We start from the raw sequence: 18,520 nt of genomic DNA, 5'->3' as shown, positions 1-18,520 counted from the left end.
AACTGGATTTATCTGTATTTGTATAATTGACCAAATATTGCATGTGTACCAACATTGTGTGATTATACTGTAGTGCAATAGCATTAAGTTTGTGTGTTAGTTAGTAGTTTTAAACACATCACAGTTGCAAGTATTTTTTTTGGTTGATTTTTGTGTGACTGAAATATGTATAAAAAGTGGACTAACTTTGCGTTAGACACTTACTAACAAATGTGGTTAAACAATTATTCATTTTTTTTATATAGCAAAGAGTGCACAGCGGAATCATCATTGGGGGATGATACAGGTACTAAAACTTTACCCAGTGTGACAGATTAAGTTTTATTAAATGCAAGGTGATATCAAGTTACATTAGTGCGTTTACATGTTTTCTGTTTCTAAAATGTTTGTGTCAGTGATTCTCAAACTGTGTGCCATGAGAGATTTCCAAGTGTGTCGCGAAATATTCTTTATTTTAAAGTGCAAACATTCCCTGGTATTTTAGGACTTGTGTGCATGACAATGTTTCAAAGTTCATATTTTTGTTATTGGCAATGAAAATTATCCTTACCCACCAGAATGCAGTTGAAAATTATCATTCTTTATACAACGTTTGTTATGTTTACCTGCAAAGTGTGCCGCATGAGAAAATTTTAGTGCTTTGTGCCACATGCTTAAAAAGTTCGAGAACCACTGGTTTGTGTAATAAAAGGCTAAGTTTTTTATGTTCTTTTTGAAGTTTTGATAATTCGGTAGACAGTTTTTATATATTTTTTATTTTAGATGGTTTATCAAGTTCATCTGGCATTTCTTCTGAACATATAGAAACTATGCCTCAAATTGCTGTCACATTGGAATTAAGTGACAACAATCGATTTTTTCCGGCATGCAAAAAGTGCTACAATCTTAAACCACCAATTATTATCCAACAAAGTAAGACAGTTTTGTGTTTATGAAATACACATGTTCGTGTATGGAAACAGGCTTGTGAAGAAGTTGTATTAAACTTTTTATAGTTTTAAGTAGTTTTAATTTGGTTCATAGCAATTGCAATTTTCTAAACTCTTTTCTTATGATTAACTAAAATGTTTTGTTTAAGTTGTGATAGGGTTCAGCCAGAATTGAACACAACATGCAATTGTGAAGCAGATTATCATTACCTAAAATTGTTGATTCATTTGATAAACCCTTCACCCAGAATTTTTTTAACAGGTGGTAATGAATGTAGTTGGTGCAAATCAGATGAAACTATATTGCTGCATGAGATGAAAAATGTGGTGGATGATATTTTGTTTGTTGAATATTCGATAATTCGCAAGTTCTGCGAAGACAGCATCCTTGATATATGCCAGTAAGAAAATAACAATTCTAAAACATTGCAGTTCATTGTGGACCCTTTTTAAATTGGCTGGTAATTAAAATATTGCCTGTAATAGTAAAGCAGCATTCCACCAACTTCTGTGCTTTTTCTGTAATAACACTAATAGTATTCTTCATGCTTAACAATATGGTTTCGTTCCTTACATTAACTAAAAAGGAGCTCAAACCATAGCATAACTTAAATATAGTATTGTTGCAAGATAAATATGCCAGAAGTGTAAGAGATTGTTTATATGACACAATACGAACCTAAAATGGTGACTGAAACATGTAAATCTACAGCTTAAAATAAAACTCACATAAGAATTGTCTTGGGTTTGCACAGTAAGGAATGGTCTGTAGGACAGGATTGGTTAACTTGCATCAGTCCTATTGGGGCTAAAATTGCTCATAGAATATACATAGGAGTGAAAGGCTACAAACCCTAATCTTAATGATGTTTCTTGATATTTTGATGTGATGAAACTTTTTGTTTAACTTACACCAGACTATTTTAATCTGTAGAAACAACTTGAGTGGCCAAGGCACATGTTCTGATGGCAATGATTGTACATATGCTCACAGTCCAGATGAAAAAAGATTATGGCAGTACATGACTGACAATGGTTTCGGATGGAAACAGTTTGGTGTGGAACTGTCAAAAGACTTTTTACAAGGTTTGCATTTTTATATTTTTTCGCATAAATCGGAGTCCCATAGTTTGCCATATTTCTATAAATCACCTATATAACTACCCATATAACACCTATACATTATATAACTACCTATATAACTACCAGACCTTAATCAACTACTTATTTGCATTTTACAAACAAATAATTGTAAGGCGTAGAACAAGATTACTGATGTGGTTGATTTATCACCTGTTGACAATTTAACCCATCTTAAAAACAATTAATCATGCAAGAATTCCTTCACAACAGGAAATCTTGACTTGGTAATGTCACATTGAATCACCCTACAATTTGTTTATCAAGTCTGCTTACCAGTTTAATAACCTAATTTCAACAAGTACTTAACCACCTTAGGCTTAACTGCCCTAAAAGCACGTTTTTTTATTGTCCTAATATCATCAAATGTCCCTAACTAAAACATAGCTTTGCTTTTTTTGTTGCCATATTAGTTAATAAATTTTCCATTTACAAATTACCCAAAATGTTTTAACATCAATTCTTCTCTGTAACATTCACAGCATAAACTTAGTGCAGTGCTGTAGAATGATTTAGTAACAACAGGAAATAGTTGAGGTTCCGGTAACAAGCGTTTTGACCGTGTTTTCTTACTATTTTCTTGGTAATAAATTTTGCATTAAATGTAAAGTTTAACTTACACCCATGTACTTAACATATATATCATTTTTTATCTGTGCTTTTATACTAAAAAAAATCCAAAATCGTATTAGTGTAAATCACAATATGTCTGTACTAATAATAAGTTTTAAAACATATAAATGTGAAAAACTTTAAGCATCTATAATTGTAAACTTGTGGTAAGTAAACTGTAGACAGTTTATGCTCAGTTGTGGGTAAAACGAATTTAGTTAAACATAGCTTTTAAGCCAGTCACTCCCAACAAACTGGTGTGCTGTAATGTGGCTAGACCAGTGTCTTGTCACCAGCTGCTGTAATGAGACATTGTAGCTACTGTTTGCAGCTAACACCAACCATCATTTTTGATTTATAAATTTTACATATCTAATGGTCATATTTATCAACAAATGCATCATGTGTTTCCAACTCGTCACATTTTAAAGCATAAATTGCAGATGATACTATGGCTGGATGCTTCCACTGTCCAATCTGTAGTGAGAACTTTTCCTCTGGAAGCACATTTTCCGCTCATTGTGACAGTCCACAGCATAGACAACTATCACGCTGCCTGGATGTTAATCGGCAGAAGTGGAAATACAGACAACCACCAAACCTGAAAGGAAATTTTCGTATCTGTGTCCAGTAAGAGTCAGCTGAATTTGTGTGGATACTGTATTGTTGCAAAAAAACATTTTACACATATTTAGTAGACTTAACCTATTATTTTGTTTTCTACTATACCATAGCATTTTGTTTGTTCTTAAATTCTTTAAGTTTTTATTGAATCATCCTTTTTTATAAATGTACAAGAACTTTGTTGCTTATTTCGGAAGTATTGTTTTAGCTGTTGGTACAAAGAAACGTTTCCTGAATGCCTTTATTTCTGAATAGAACCCATTTTTTAAAAGTTTTAACTTTTATAAATTTATTTTGTAGACCACGGTTACTCAAAAAGTGTTAACAACTACTGCCATAGACTATTGAAAAAATACTCTTTGCTTATATCCATGGTAAGTTTTTTTTTAAAATAGATCAATTGTTTGTACTTCAGCATTGAGAAAGGGAGAGAATGTAACCATGGTGATGCTTGTGACAATGCCCATTCTGCAGAGGAACTTAGTGAATGGAACAAACGCTTCTCGGTCATTAAGGAGAAACTCAAGTAGGTTACTTGTGTTTTTACAGTCAGTGAACATGTTTTGCATAAAATGTTGATACACCAGCTTGTAATCTAAGCTTTTTACTATGGCAGTGGTCGGCAACCGCCGGAGTTCGTTACAGGGCCGTATATATTTTTAGGTTACATGCTTTAAAACATTTTGGCCCATGTACCCAGTGGATGATAAACTAATTTAAGCGTTTTTATTGCTAAATATTTGTAGTTTTTTAAAGAACAGTCCGCGATAAAATTTTACTTTCAAAAACAGTCCGTAGTGCAAAAAAGGTTGCTGACTCCTGTACCATGGTATAGTTGCAGTGCATTCAGCCAAGATCAACCAATTCTGCCATTGACTGTTTTGCATTTAATAATGTTTCAAAGTTGCCCAGCTATTTTCGGCTTCGTGATTGTTTAGTGCTATTGTGTCCTTTACCAACCAAAATACATGTGACTCAATTCAGCAGGGTCAAATCTGACATTTTGTTTTTCAGCTTTGCTAAAGAAAATCAACTGCTGTCATTTGCTGAACAGATTTCTCAAGAATTTGAAGAAAACAGGAACAGTGCATCTGTGGTAGGTTTACATTCATTGTTTAGGGTTTTCATGTACAATAGATAATTGAGTTAAACTTGTATTTGACAGTTAACAGAGAGTATAGAAGAAGTGTCATGTAAAGTTCGTCCTTGTTTCTTTCGGCGATGTCCAACAGACCAATCAGTTGAATGGATGGTCAGGCTTAACTGCCAGGATACACATGTATGTGCAGTTAGTTGTCGACGCATTTAACATGAGTGTTTTGTGATTTGGGATTGTGTTTTACATGAATATGTGTTATGTATTACAATAAAAGCACTTTTTGTGTTGTTGCAATAACAGTTTTTTTTTTAAATTGTTGCACTCTGGAAACCTATTTTCCTCAAAGCACATGTTGTTTTCAAAAACTTCAAGAAACAAACAGACAGATAAGCAGTAAACATGCACTTGTTTTCACTTTTATGCAGCAAAAACTGAGTCATGTGGCTCTGCTACAAAGAGATGGAAATGATTACTTCAAAGTATGCAAAGTTCGTGGAAAGAGACAAGGACAATTCACTTCTCACATCAACTACACTGCATCGGCTGATGATGTGAACAGCATGATGCACGGCATTGCGAAATTCAAAGTAAATGGGATTTTTTAGGTTTCTAACATTAATAGACCTGTTAAATAATCGCTTTCTATTTTAAACCAAAAAAATTTTTTTTTTCTTCACACACAACATTTTTCACTGTCATTAGTACCACTTATTGATAAATTTTAATATCCTGTTTGTCCATTCATTTTTATCATTCCTTGCTTAAATCTTCTATGTGTTCACTGTTCAAGTACATTACTTACATTGATTTCATTTTTTTTGTTTTCAACCTTTTGATTGGTGTCTTTGACTGTTTTTAGGTGAAGTTTCAAAGTCCAAAACCAGGAAAATTTGCAGAAGTATTGGTCTTTGAGTTTTTGAAAAACCCAAGGCCTGCTTTGATGGTGAAGTTTCATGTTTCTGTTGGGGACAAAATCAGTATTTCCCAAGAACGGCCGAAAATGCCTGACTCGAATAGCTGGGAAAAAAGGTATAATATCTAGGATTTTAAAAAATGGTTCAAATGTATTTGTAATGATGTACGTACATTTTATAAAAATCGTTTCTACAACAGACATATCTTTTCAAGCAGAAGAAACTTTTAAATTGTAGTGAAATGGCAAAATCATACTTGTGAACTTATATGTTTGTTTCTACAATAGACAAATAGTGCCTTTTGCCGTTGAGATTCACAATGAGTTTGAGAAAACTATGCAACAGTTGATCAACAAGTACAAGCCTCGTGAGGTGGCACTTGAATATGTGAGTGATGACTCTGATGCAGATTTGGACTCAAAAAGTCTTACCAAGGAAAACTATGTGTCAGAAATGCACAGATTTCTGTACAGAGAGGAAGCAGCTAGAAAACAAGCAATTTCAAAGTAATGCTGCTGTTATAAAATTTTAAGGTTTTTGCAAATAAACTTTTTATTATTTATTTTTAGAGAAAGTAGATTTAAGAGAAAGTAGATTTTGAATTCATATTTCATAGAATTACACATCGGAAAGGCTTGGAAATGTTGCCTTAAAAATGAAATAAATCTCCTCATAAAAACTTTTTGTGAAAGTTTACATGAAAAAAAAATATTCACTTGTAGAAAAAATAACATATGTTTGCAAATGTGTTATCCTTTTCTGTTCTAACTGAAAATTTTGTTAGGTTTTAGTGTCAAAATAATAACTTTTTTACTACAGAGTGTATTGCTCCTGCAAGATAGGATTGTCAGACAATTACTTCTCAACGTCTGGAGGCTTATGTTTTGTTGATGGTAAAGGTGGATTGTTTGGAATCTTCCAACTACCTGGTTACCTTAATCGAGACACTGATGAGGGATTACTGGTGTTAGAAAACTGCCAAATGGTAAGGGTAAAGCATAGTACATTACTTTTCAATATTATTAGCACTATACTGAAAATTATTGGTCTAGAACAGTGGTTCTCAATTGGTGGTCCATGATGACTTTTTGAGTGGTCCACAGGACGTCCACTAAATTTGGTGATAAACTAGAGATGATGCATATTATATATTGAAAGAGTATCAAAACGTTGCCTGTTAATAATTGTATGTCACGTCTTGAAAATCGGTTTTAAAGAACTTTGTTTCGAGCCCAAATGGTTGTTTCTTATGCGTACCTCAATCTTGCTCCAAAATGAAATGGTCCATGATATTATTTTTACTGGACCAGTGGTCCATGGCCCAAAACGAGTTGAGAATCACTGATCTAGAAAACCTGTTTATGCCTCTAAATATACAAGTTTTTTGGAAATATTTGTTTTGTAATTTTAGGTGCTTCTTTCAAGAAAGAACAGTGACCAGAGTTCTACAGTTTACGAAGCAAGATTGGAGAGCAAAGCAGCTGATCATGCAGTGCTTTCAATTTCCAAAAGGTATAAGTAACACACAAATGTATTATACAGCGCTAAACGAAAATGTTCTGACAGCTGTGTTGTGCATGTAGTTTTCAACAGTTTACCCAAATGTATGTACCATAGTCTTTTGTATGCCGAGAAACATCGTTTTGTAGCTGCAGCGCTTTTACTTCACGGCTTTGCTATCGAACCTTACCCTCTTTCCCTAACACGGGTGGTTAGTTTTAGGACCCCCTCTACTTGTTCCAACAACGCCAGTAGTCGTGTTTACCGCCACTGCACCAACCTCACTTTCTTGTCCATTCATATTACGCTTTATAATACACTATAGCTGCAGCGCGTTCAGCCATTATCCGCCAATTGTGCTTTTCATTGTTTTGCGCTCCATTTCATTGTTTTGCGCTCCAAGTCTTAACGTTGCGCAGCCATTCCCGGCTTGGTGATCATTTTAGTTCGATAGTGTCGCTTCGTTTTCTTTTACCAAGCCAAATAAACTCAACTCAAGCAAGAACATAAACCTATTTGAACTCAACATAGATGTGTGGAAGACTGGAAGCTTCGATCTGGTCTGCTTATCGAGTGTGATCTTCAGTTTCAACTTGACCGCCGTTTGTTCTGCATGAGCCATTGTGCGTTGGACCAACTTCCAGAACTTGACAGACTTTCTATTGTGTGTCCAGACCCTCCGTCGTCTGACCTCACGCACCCAGCGAACTCCAACGCAAATTGCCGTGAACTTGACCCCCAACAGGTAGTAGTCTGTAAAAGTATTTGCTTTCCCAGCAAGGGCCAGTAACCTTTGCCAAACCGCAGACCAAAGCCGAGATCTCCAAGGTTTAAACGGGTCGTACTATTTTTTAAATCACAATTTTATTATTGCTTTGTCTGAATTTTTGATGTTGTCCAAGCAGGAAATTTAGGGTAATTTTAACAGGTGAAAACCCAACGAAAATTGTGACACAAAACTTTCTCACTAGTAGGTAACTTACAAAGGGGATACTACTACTAGCCGGATATTTCAGCTAACCAACCTTTGTTTTAGAGTAAGCCAAGCTCTCGAAAGCGTAATTATCTTTTTGTGAATGTGTGGTAGCCGGTTTACAACAGTTGTTTGTTGGTTTCAGTTTACAATGGGTAGGGCGTCTCTGTACGCTTTGGCAATAACGGTGGGTTTAATCCTTTTGTTGAAAATGACCTTAAGCGTCATGTGTGCTACCAAAATATACTTACTTCCCATACAGTTTAGAACGACTTTTCTGGCCATCTACAAACTCAGCGTTTTTTTAGTGGAAATATATATGTTGTTGTGTATTGTACAAGCTTGGATGCGTCTGTTGGCTAAAACATGTGCTGTGTACTTGGTAATTGCCACACTTTACATGTGGTTAAGCATGTGTGTTTACTTTCACTTTCTTCTCGTTCAAAAACAAACAAGGACTACTCAATCGTTTACGGCCAGCTGTTGCTATATTTGATACCAGTGACAATATAAGTTGCCGCATGGAAAAGCAAATCACAAAGGTTTCTTGTTAACAGACCAGCGACTGACCCCCAAAACGCTTTTAACAACCCCAAAAAAATTCGGTTGCCAGAAAATTACTTTGTTTTTTCAGATACGTGTTCTTCAGCATTTGATCAAAGACCGTGTTACGTACCCACTTTTCGCTGTGGTTGGACCTTTCGGCACAGGCAAAACCTACACCATCAGTCAATGTGTGCTGTTTCTACTGAGACACTACACCCAAGCAAAGATTCTCGTCTGTACACATTCAAACAGGTATAAAATCCATTACTGAGTCCACGAGAATGCCCGACAGGTTTCGCGAATAATATTTAACAACAAAACTTGCTTTTACTCTTAGGTGTTAAACCGCACTTGTTGCAATTTAAAAGATAAACCAGAAAGAGGTATATACAACCTGCAACTGTGTACCGTCATATCGTTGCGGTCACAACTTCATAAGGCTGCGCACACTTAAATTAAATAACTTACTGGCGGTCGTGCGTTGATGAAAGTCATTTTTTAGATATTTGAGTTCTAATTAACTGGTTGAAAAGGTCCTGTTTGGGGCCGGGGGACAAAGAAGCATTATTTTAATATTCCTTGTCAAGTAGAAGTACGGATCCAGCGGCTAGACTAGATTTAAGGCCAAATAGACACACTGACGGTCGTTATTGAAATCCTGTAATGTGGCTAGCGACAGATACAAAATGCGTCTTTGAAGTACAATCGAAATTTAGATTATTCCCACTTTGTCATATGTTGCATACCCTTTCAATGTTTGCCAAACATAAAGTCGATCACAGTGCAATAGTGTACAAATATTACATTACGTATTTGCCGAGTTGAAATAGCTGTGGGAATATCGTATTGTAAACACAGAAAGCATTTTTCCGTGGGCGTTTAAAGTTTAAACCCAGTGTAGCCAAGGCAAGCGAAACTAGATTCTCGCCTTGTCTTTGTTTCGGGTTACAAAAGCTTAACACACAGCGGTGTGTATTATGACGTAATTACCACAAAGGTCGTATCGAGTATCACATGATTGCCAAAGCAAACATAACGCAACCGGTTTGTTCGAAGGAGTTCGGCCGTATATTAAACAAAGCATGGGTAGGATAGGGTTATGGTATGTACCATTTGGTATTGGCACTGATTTGTTTACTTGTTTGCCTAACAAACGAATTGGTCAACTCATTTGCTATTCAAGATGTTTGGATTTTTTGTGCAATTAGTGTCAACTTGTGTGAATTTAGCTAAATGTTTTCCTTTTAGCACTATTTACCGTTGAATTAGCGGAATTTTTGTGAATCGTAATTCTAATGTAACCATTACAAGCTTTTACCGATGTGCTGTTGAAGTTTTAGGTGCAAATTTAAACGCGCATACGAAATCAATTCAAACACTCTAGGGAAATATTTAATTTGTCACATCTGCTAATTCATGGTATTGATCGTGTTTTAGTGCTGCCGACTTGTACATACAAAACAACTTTCGTGGTGATGAGTGGGATGGAAAAATCATCCGAGTTTACTACCATGACCGAATCATCAAGTCAGTCCCACCGGTATGTATGAATGATAGACCTATGTGTTGATGTTTTTAAGCTACGTTTTGTACAGAATACAGCTAATGCACCATTTCATTTAAGATGAACATAAATTCATAACTGGGATCAGCCCTAAAGCGTCTATGCAAACCAGCGATCACAGTACACTCATATATAAATCACAGTGAGCCTGCGTAGCTCAGTTGGTAGAGTGCGAGTCCCGGAAAGACTGCTGTCGTGGGTTCGAATCCCACCGCAGGCTAGATTTTTCTAGCCTACGCCTTGCCATATGGTGGTGAATGCTTGGTGACCGGCTGATTCGGTATGGCACCTTCACTGGGCCTGGCGTACTGTGATTTACTCCATTTCAGTTTTTAAGTTGTAAAAAAGCAGTTTCGTATGTATAAGGTACAAATATGACCAATATTGCAAATCATCTTATTTTAAATTCAACTAAGTTATATATATATATCAAAATAGGACGAATGACCAAATGTTTTTCATGAACTTAAATCAAAAAAAATTATGTTGAATTTAAACTGCAGTTGCATCTGTGTTTGTTTTGACTATTCCATTACGAAATAAAGCACATTTGATCTCACATCTTTATCATTACAGGAGGTGCGCCGATTTTGTGTTATGGACGAGCATCACACGACTTTTCGCTATCCCACTACCAAGGAAATTCTTTCAGATAAAGTGCGCGTGGTTATTACCACATTTGCTACTGCTCTGGTGTTGGGACTTAAAGCTACTGGTCTACACGGTGTTTTTACACACATCTTTCTGGACGAAGCGGCTCAGGTATAAGCTACATGGGTTAAACTTCGTTTCGGCTTTGTGAAGTTTTATGAGGTCTCAGTTGTAGGCCACAACTTGTGGAACGGAAATATAATGGTTATATTTGTGCATTTCATTTACAGGTACTTGTAAAACACCTAATTAAAGGGTTCTCACTGAAGGCAGAAAAACATTTATACTACTGTTAAAACAGACTTTGCATCAAAACGTAAACTTTTATAACAGCCGTTGCGGTGAAGCGTGTATATGCCCATTCATCCGTAAAGTAATAAAAAAACGACCTAGCTGTGCAAAATTGTTTCAATAAGGTGTTTTCGCCACGGTGTACGCTATTGTAATTCTTTGTGTCGCCACTGGTTTAAGTGTTTTCGCATGGTTTTTAAGGCAATGGAATGTGAAGCGATAATTCCACTGACCCTTGCATCAACCGACCGTACCAAGGTTATCGTAGCTGGGGACCACATGCAGATTTCACAGAAGGTAAATCCGTTTTGCATTACTACAAACACATCCATACAAACAAGAATCTAATGCTGAAAGATAAAAGATTCAACGTTATTTTCACGTTTATTTTTTATACGCGCACGATTTCTTTGACAGCAAGCCAAGTTTCGTATGTTTCGATTTTTTGTGCTTTTTAGGTTTACAGCAAAAAGTTCGGGTCAGAAGCCGACTATACCTTGGTGGAACGGATGTACAAAAGATACAAAACTTTCAACAATTCAGCACACGACCAACTGTTCGTCTTTCTCACGCGAAACTACAGGTAGGCATTTTTTCACACATACAGAAGCTGACAAAGTGCATTATTGTGTTATGTACCTGGGCCTAAACTGTTATTGAACAGATTTAGGTAATGTATGTGTTCAAATTTAGGAATTTCCCTCAACAAAACGGCGGTTTTGCACAGAATTTAACACACCTAAACCAAATATATTGTGAACATACGAAACAAATTTGCATTGAGCAAAACTGACAAATTGATACGTGGTGTTTTTACTGGTACTGTAATATTTCTAAAACCGTTTACATTAAAGTTGGTGATTGATTTTCAGATGCGTGGAACCGATACTGAATCTAATTCAAGAAGTTTTCTATAAGAGAGGAATCCTGAAAGCATGTACAAAGGAAAAACCTGTAGCTGGACTTCTACCTGTACAGTTTTACCACATACAAGGTAGGGAGGCTTCATAACCAAGGACGATTTTTTGCGTCTTTGGGTACCAGAATTTAAAGAGTTGGTAGGTAAAAAACACATGATAAACTCACCCGTACGAATTTTGGGGCGTTATTTTAACGTTAGTTGGTGTATGAAATAACAAATTTCTGACAAGTTCAATATTATCGTCAAGGGAACTGTCAAAAAGATTTTTCGAGTGGTGGCTTTTTTAACCTTGATGAAGCAGAGTTGGCCGTATATGTCGTCAAAGATTTACTGCAACAATATTTCATACAAGAAACCGACATCGTTGTTGTATCCTCCTATTCTGTACAGGTAATTTGTGAAAACAATTCCATTCTCAAATAAAACTAAATCGAAAACATATTTACTATTAGCGTAAATGTAATTTGCCAACTATTCCACATAAATGCTTACAAGTATAAAGTGCCATAGACAAATGATAATATTACTTAATAAAACAAGAATTTTAACCCTTTTTAACAACCATTTTAAACTTACAAGTCTTTTTCGCCTACAAACGTAACCTGATGTCTAATTAAGGTGGTTCAAGTCGTACCACACAGATTTAATAAGCCCTACAATAGTCCGAACCGTTTCTCTAAATTTGAAACTTTTTTAGGTGAAACATATGAGAAGCCTCTTCCGGAAAGAAGGATACAGATCTGTGAATGTAAACAGAGTAAGAGATATTCAGGGTAAGTTTATCTAATACTCCATTTTCACACTTCAGTTGAGTAAAGTTTCGCTTGGTGAAGGAAAACGTAGGAACACAATTACACTTGACAACCGAGTCGAAACAAGCCGTGCAAAGTTAGAACCTTTCAGATAACAGTCTATCTAACCCCTTGGCACCTTATTACTGATGGGCCAAATACAATTAACATAATAAGCATAAAATCATAAACGTTGATGTATTGCAAGTTGTCTTTACTTTGTTGCATATAAAACACGCAAGTGTTTCTGTCCACTTTGCCAGGTCGCTGAAAAATGATACCGGACTCATTGATATGCACAAAACCAAAAAAGAAGTGTACTCGCTATAGCACTGCAATGAAATAGTTTTTAGGGGGGCACACTTTAAATCTAACTTCTCAGCGGGCCGCACGAGCGTTACTTAACGGACCGCAGGTTGCACAACCCCGAGACATTTGTTTAAGTATTTTATCTTTTTTAGGTCAAGAGTATAAAGTAGTGATTATGTGTGGGGTGCATTGTCGCAAATCAGCCACAGATGAGAACGGTTCCAAGACTGGACTTCTTGCCGATGTAGGACTACTCAATACCGCCATCACGCGGTCAAAAGTTGCTGTGATTGCCATCGGTGATGCAGTAACTCTGTGTTCTCTTGGTTTGTGCCATCTTCGTTGGCACAAGTTTGTTGAGGTAGGCTTTTTGACGAACATACGTTCTATGAGAAATATGTTTTCAGACCGGGAATCAGAAACGCTTGACACGTGTGCTAAGGTTGCGCGATGGGTTATTTTCCATGGGATGCAAAACGAATCGCGATTTCATATTTGATTTCTTTTTGGCATAGTTAAATATTAGTTTGTTTTTCTTAGTTAGTTGTGGTGCACAGTAAACCTCGGTCAAAACGAATTCGGTTAATCCGAACAAAACTTAACGTACAAATGAATTGTAATCCCTATCTTCGCATAAATCTGCTCTTCTAATTACTTTTCAAATCAGCTGGTACAAACCTTCACCGCCATTTGTTCATTTGCCTTAAAACAAATTGGCATGTGCCATGAAAAAGGTTACGGAGCCCTGTTTTATACTATTAATTTGTGTGGCATATTTTAAACACAAACTGTAAGTTACTTTCTTATTTGTAGACCTGTGCACTATGGGGTTCTCTACTCCCTCGCTACGAAACATTCAATAACATTCTCTTCCAAGTGAATCGCTTGTCGAAACTTAACCCAGAAGCACAAGGGTTTGTGCCAAGAAAGAAAAAGATTTCACAAAAATCAAATTCACTTCGAAACTCCGATTCTCCATCTTCGAATCGTTCGAGTCCGAACTCAAACCAACCTTCTGAAGAGGTCAGTTATCTCAATCAGAAAATATTTTCCGTATTCTCAAATCAGAAACCTTTGGTTCCCAACCTTCTTGACAGATTCCTCTTTTATAAATTTAAAGTGATAATAAAACAACAAATGTTTCTGACACAAAATCACTTAACGAGAAGCTGTAAAAATTCGAGATATATATTTCGCCTATACAGGTATGGTCAATCTCTAAAATCTGTCAACAATGAAGGTTAAACAAACCGTGTTGAACTAAGCCTATCATCAGTATTTGTGTTTTAGGATCCTGGACAAGAAGAAGACGGTTTTTCTGAATCTGATGAGGACGAAACTTCAGAAGATGTAAGTTTGTTTTTGTTACAGCACACAATTAAAATATTGTAGATTTACAATAAAGTGCTGCAGTGGAGAATATGTAATGTTAATTCATTCGATAAGGATTTTATCATCAAAATATAATAGCCAATGTAAGTGTAAGAAAAGGCATTCTAAAGTTCATTAAAACATGTTTAAGCAACCATCAATCGTTGTTTTTTCACGTTCTAGTATTGAAACAACATGTTTTTGCAGGATCCGCTAGCACTTGTGGATGACAAAATTTTGGACGACATCCTTGAAAGACAGCTTGGCTATCGACCTGACAAAGCAGTTGTCAAAGTAGACCAGTATGGATTGGAATATCTCGATGCACTGGAAACTGATCCAAATGAACCCGGCCCAAACCTTAGGTATTCCAAATTGGAAGTTAAATTAGTTAGATTTAAAGTGAATGTCGCGTGTGTTCTTGTCTCAGACTAAAACGTGATTATTAAGCGCAAATTTCGTTTAAAACATAATGCATTTCAAAATGAAGCCTTTCGTTAGTTGCTAAAACATTCTTTCGACTATGTCGTTCCGGTTAAAGTGATGTAAATTAGGGTTGCTTTCATAACGATTGCATTTTAATTAAACGGTGGCCCGCTAAACTAGTGCTTGTTGCTGAGCGGATAAAACGTTCGGTGCTACTTTTGCGACCTAACAGTGCGACTAGAACCGCTTGCAGATGTTAAAATATGAGCGTGTTCAGTACGTAGCAAAGTAAAGGTGCGGCCCACGCGCTTGGGATTGTTAGTAAACGTAATCGTGAAACATACATTCAATAGATGTCATAGAAACACATTCAGGATAAACAGTAATTCAACTTTAACTGTACATCAAACTGCAACTGAACAGACTGATCGCAAAGTCATGTAAATTGCCAGTTGCCATGTAGGCATAATCAGTCATACATGAAAATTTAATTTGGTTGGGTACAAATGTAATGCTAACGCTGTAAGGTCCATCAGTAATTAAGGTTGCACACCCGTGGGTTACAGTTTAGGATTCAGTATGCAATTACCCAGATTTTGTTCCGTATTAATACAGACACCACGGAGAACGACGGACAGTCATCCACGAGAAGTTCACTGTCGGTCAACTTTTGAGGTTACTAAGGGACAATCCCGAGGAGTATAAGCACTGCTTCCTTTCCATGATGTCGTGGCACTCAGCTGAGGCGATACTCAAGGAGCCTGAGGGTGATTTAATCAAAATCTCACTCGACACAAGAAGAAGCATCGGTCGAGCGTTCAACAAAGACGAAGTTGTCGTTCGTGTTTCGAAGGTTGGAATTCATGTTGAGTAAAAAACAAGATAGACAATAGGCTAAAAACTGCTTGTCGAAAACAGTTTGTTTTACAATTTGTATCAGGTGAAAAAAAGGCCAACTTTAGTTTTAAAAATCACATTTAACTTAAACTTCAAGACAAAATTAGTCTATTTTTCTAAGAGTTTCTAAGATCGTTGTATCTACCAAATGTCACAAAACGATCATAAGTCTATAACTTCACTTCAAGGATAGCCGAAACTAAATGTTTTCTTCTAGTTTCAACCCTCCAAGATCGAACAGTAAAATCAAAAATATTTAATCTGTAAAAAAACACGTCATTATATCTTGTGTTCGGCCAAGTAACAAATGCAAGTGTGTTCGTAATTCTTTGCCAATAAATTTTTGTTGTTTGCTTCACCAGAATAGAGGAAAGGTCGTCACAGGAAGAGTGATTGGAATTCTCCAAAGGTAAAGTGTTAAAAAAAATTAAGATCACAGTTGTTGTGTTTTGATACAACCTGTTTTATACCAAATTGTCTGTTTGTGGTTTTGAATATATGACCACTTCTGTGCTTAAGATTACAGCGTTTAGACATACATTTTCATTCTTTATCCACAACTTTTCATGATGATAATACGTTGCAATGTATTTAAGCTATACCCTGTTTGCTTATACGTTATTTTTGTAGAATCATTACGCATGCATTTTTTATATGCTTAAACAGGTATAAGGAACCACGTCTCAGGGAATTTGTGTGTATTCCTGACGAACACAACCCTGCATTTCTGTGCCCCGTTGACTACAAGGTCACCAAGTTTGCCTTTATACGAAGAAGGGGAACACCTGATTACCGAATTCCAATATACAAGCCAGTTGAAGGTACAATTACCCTCTATATTACTTCAATTAATATCAATACCGTTTTTGAAGCTTAATCTAGTTTCAGTATAAATGTAATTATCTCGTGCTTGACATTTACTAGCTTAGAACAGACCTTGTCTTAGCCCACTGAGATACTTGTGTTACCACTACGAAGATCATAGACCAGATGTCAAAACAAAATGCCACAATTAACTGATAAGTGACAAAATGTCCAATTGCTCTTGATGGATAGGACCTGTAATATGTTGCAGATGATCTGAAATTTCTTCGTTATGAGAACATAGACCGTTATGCGTACAACCGAGGTGGTGGAAAACTCTTCATTGTCCGCTATCTTCGCTGGAGCGAATACAGCCCCTATCCCCTTGGATATGTGTCAAAGGTCATTGCAGCCAGTGATGCGGAAAGCTACATCGCAATCACTTACGACAGACCAGCAGAACACAAGTAATTGACTTTTTCTTCAATTTTGTAGCAAAACGTGCAGATATTTTGCTTTGAATGTCCGCAAACCATTTGGGATCAAATGCTTAAAAACAGTGGAACAAGTACAGCATCTTAATGAATGCTCACAAAACCGCTGCAGCAGTGTGTTACTTTCGAGTATAAATTCCTAAAAAAAATTTTTCATTCGTTCTTTGTCTGGTTTTAAGATAAAAGCCTACCTCGGAGTTTCCTTACCACACCAATTGCGCAAAGCCTACAAAATGCGCCAACTTACCCGTTACCCCCGTCCTTGAATGCCATTTCTCGGTTAACCTCAATGCAATTTCGCTGTAGCCCAGCAAATTTATATCGTTAACCCAAACACCCAAGCAACATGTTTTCCGTTGCACACAGGCAGGACATGGAAAAACAATGTCAAAGCCTTGAAGACCAGAACAAGGACTTGCGAAAAGATTGTACAGGTCTCTACACATTTACTATCGACCCCCCGGGTTCCAAGGACCTAGATGACGCGTTAAGTATTGAGAAGTGCACAGCTCACAGCAATTGCTATCAGGTTAGATGCTGTTTAAGTTCATTAAATTTGTACTTTGTCGAATCACTGACAGTAAACGTGTGCGCTTTGTGCAAAAACAAATATATAATTGATATGCCATGTACAGCAGTTCTTTTTTTGAAAACGCGCGGAATGACTGCATTTTATACACAAAGTAACTGTTAATTGTTGCATAGAGTAAGAGCACTTGAATATTTCAGTGATTTTGAGATTTGCATTAATTTTGACAGATTGGAATTCACATTGCCGACGTAGCATCAGTGGTTCCAGCTCAATCTAAAGTCGACAAAGAAGCAAGAAGCCGAGCAACCACTTTCTACGATCCAGGTATACAGTAGTTATACATTATACGCGTTTTGGTGATTAAAAGTACACAGATTATTACGAATCAACAATCTAATCTGAACCTAAAACACAAATCCGAAACATCAAAACAGTGCAGCTGCAACGCATTTACCATCTATCCACTAATTGTGCTCTTTACTTTGTTATGCTTTGTATTGTATATAACGTCCCAACGTTGCGCAGCTATTTCCAGCTTGGTGAATATTTTAACGCAATTTTGCTACTACTTTCCAGCTTGATTTTTTAGGAACAGTATATAGGTTTCCGGAGGAATTTGCTTCATTCAATTTTTACTAACTTCACATTAAGGTTCAAATGAATACAAAATTTTAAAATAACTTTCAGACGTGATGAAGGATCGAAGAAAAAACTCGCCTATGCTGCCCCGACATCTCAGTTCAGACAAATGCAGCTTGCTAGCGGATGGAAAAGCAAAACCGGCAATTTCTACATTTTTCCATACTTCACAACCTCTAGACATTTTGGACCCAGGTCGGTCAATTATGTCGTTGATTTCTGTCTCAAAGTTGTTTATTTTTTGTTCCCTTGTGCATTTGGGCATTTTTTAGTGATTTAAAAATGTGTTTGTTTGAGCAAAAGTCATATCCTTTGCCTAGTCTACTATTATAGGGGCAAAAAAAAGTTTTGATTTTTTACGTTGCTTTGTCCATTTAAAAACTTTTCGATGTCCATTCAGGAAAATGCACATATAAATTATTAAGGCAAAAATTAACAAAAAAATTGTGGTTTTATTATTTGTTTCACGTGTGACTGTCATAAAAAGGGTTT

At 36.4% G+C, this 18,520-nt stretch overlaps 2 protein-coding genes and 1 non-coding gene across 6 annotated transcripts in view; 2 read left to right on the top strand and 1 right to left on the bottom strand.

Moving 5' to 3' along the window:
* Nucleotides 1-18,520, bottom strand: part of LOC145220695 (uncharacterized) — a 51,527-nt gene that overhangs the window by 17,282 nt on the left and 15,725 nt on the right. The gene's annotated exons all lie outside the window — the stretch shown is intronic.
* LOC145220673 (3'-5' exoribonuclease HELZ2-like) overlaps nt 1-18,520 on the top strand; it is a 34,428-nt gene that overhangs the window by 1,557 nt on the left and 14,351 nt on the right. For all 3 annotated transcript variants that reach the window (XM_080087910.1, XM_080087919.1, XM_080087902.1), the window contains 33 exons: nt 246-286; nt 763-912; nt 1,192-1,330; nt 1,864-2,015; nt 3,125-3,311; nt 3,721-3,831; nt 4,320-4,401; nt 4,471-4,584; nt 4,830-4,991; nt 5,264-5,433; nt 5,606-5,824; nt 6,138-6,303; nt 6,730-6,830; nt 7,350-7,563; nt 8,426-8,589; nt 9,775-9,877; nt 10,478-10,663; nt 11,045-11,140; nt 11,302-11,426; nt 11,716-11,837; nt 12,013-12,155; nt 12,463-12,538; nt 13,018-13,226; nt 13,679-13,888; nt 14,156-14,215; nt 14,444-14,601; nt 15,278-15,515; nt 15,922-15,968; nt 16,226-16,380; nt 16,635-16,830; nt 17,224-17,386; nt 17,617-17,713; nt 18,077-18,223. In XM_080087910.1, coding sequence (XP_079944036.1) covers nt 246-286; nt 763-912; nt 1,192-1,330; nt 1,864-2,015; nt 3,125-3,311; nt 3,721-3,831; nt 4,320-4,401; nt 4,471-4,584; nt 4,830-4,991; nt 5,264-5,433; nt 5,606-5,824; nt 6,138-6,303; nt 6,730-6,830; nt 7,350-7,563; nt 8,426-8,589; nt 9,775-9,877; nt 10,478-10,663; nt 11,045-11,140; nt 11,302-11,426; nt 11,716-11,837; nt 12,013-12,155; nt 12,463-12,538; nt 13,018-13,226; nt 13,679-13,888; nt 14,156-14,215; nt 14,444-14,601; nt 15,278-15,515; nt 15,922-15,968; nt 16,226-16,380; nt 16,635-16,830; nt 17,224-17,386; nt 17,617-17,713; nt 18,077-18,223 — 4,703 coding nt within the window. The remainder of the gene's footprint in view (nt 1-245; nt 287-762; nt 913-1,191; nt 1,331-1,863; nt 2,016-3,124; nt 3,312-3,720; nt 3,832-4,319; nt 4,402-4,470; nt 4,585-4,829; nt 4,992-5,263; nt 5,434-5,605; nt 5,825-6,137; nt 6,304-6,729; nt 6,831-7,349; nt 7,564-8,425; nt 8,590-9,774; nt 9,878-10,477; nt 10,664-11,044; nt 11,141-11,301; nt 11,427-11,715; nt 11,838-12,012; nt 12,156-12,462; nt 12,539-13,017; nt 13,227-13,678; nt 13,889-14,155; nt 14,216-14,443; nt 14,602-15,277; nt 15,516-15,921; nt 15,969-16,225; nt 16,381-16,634; nt 16,831-17,223; nt 17,387-17,616; nt 17,714-18,076; nt 18,224-18,520) is intronic.
* Trnas-gga (transfer RNA serine (anticodon GGA)) lies at nt 10,048-10,121 on the top strand. The gene has a single exon. It is a non-coding gene; the product is annotated as a tRNA-Ser (tRNA).

Source organism: Phallusia mammillata, chromosome 1 (assembly GCF_965637545.1).
Source record: "Phallusia mammillata chromosome 1, kaPhaMamm4.hap1.1, whole genome shotgun sequence".
NCBI classification, from domain to species: Eukaryota; Metazoa; Chordata; class Ascidiacea; order Phlebobranchia; family Ascidiidae; genus Phallusia; species Phallusia mammillata.
The sequence above is the reverse complement of the archived record's forward strand: the minus strand, read 5'-3'. Positions and strand labels throughout refer to the sequence as shown.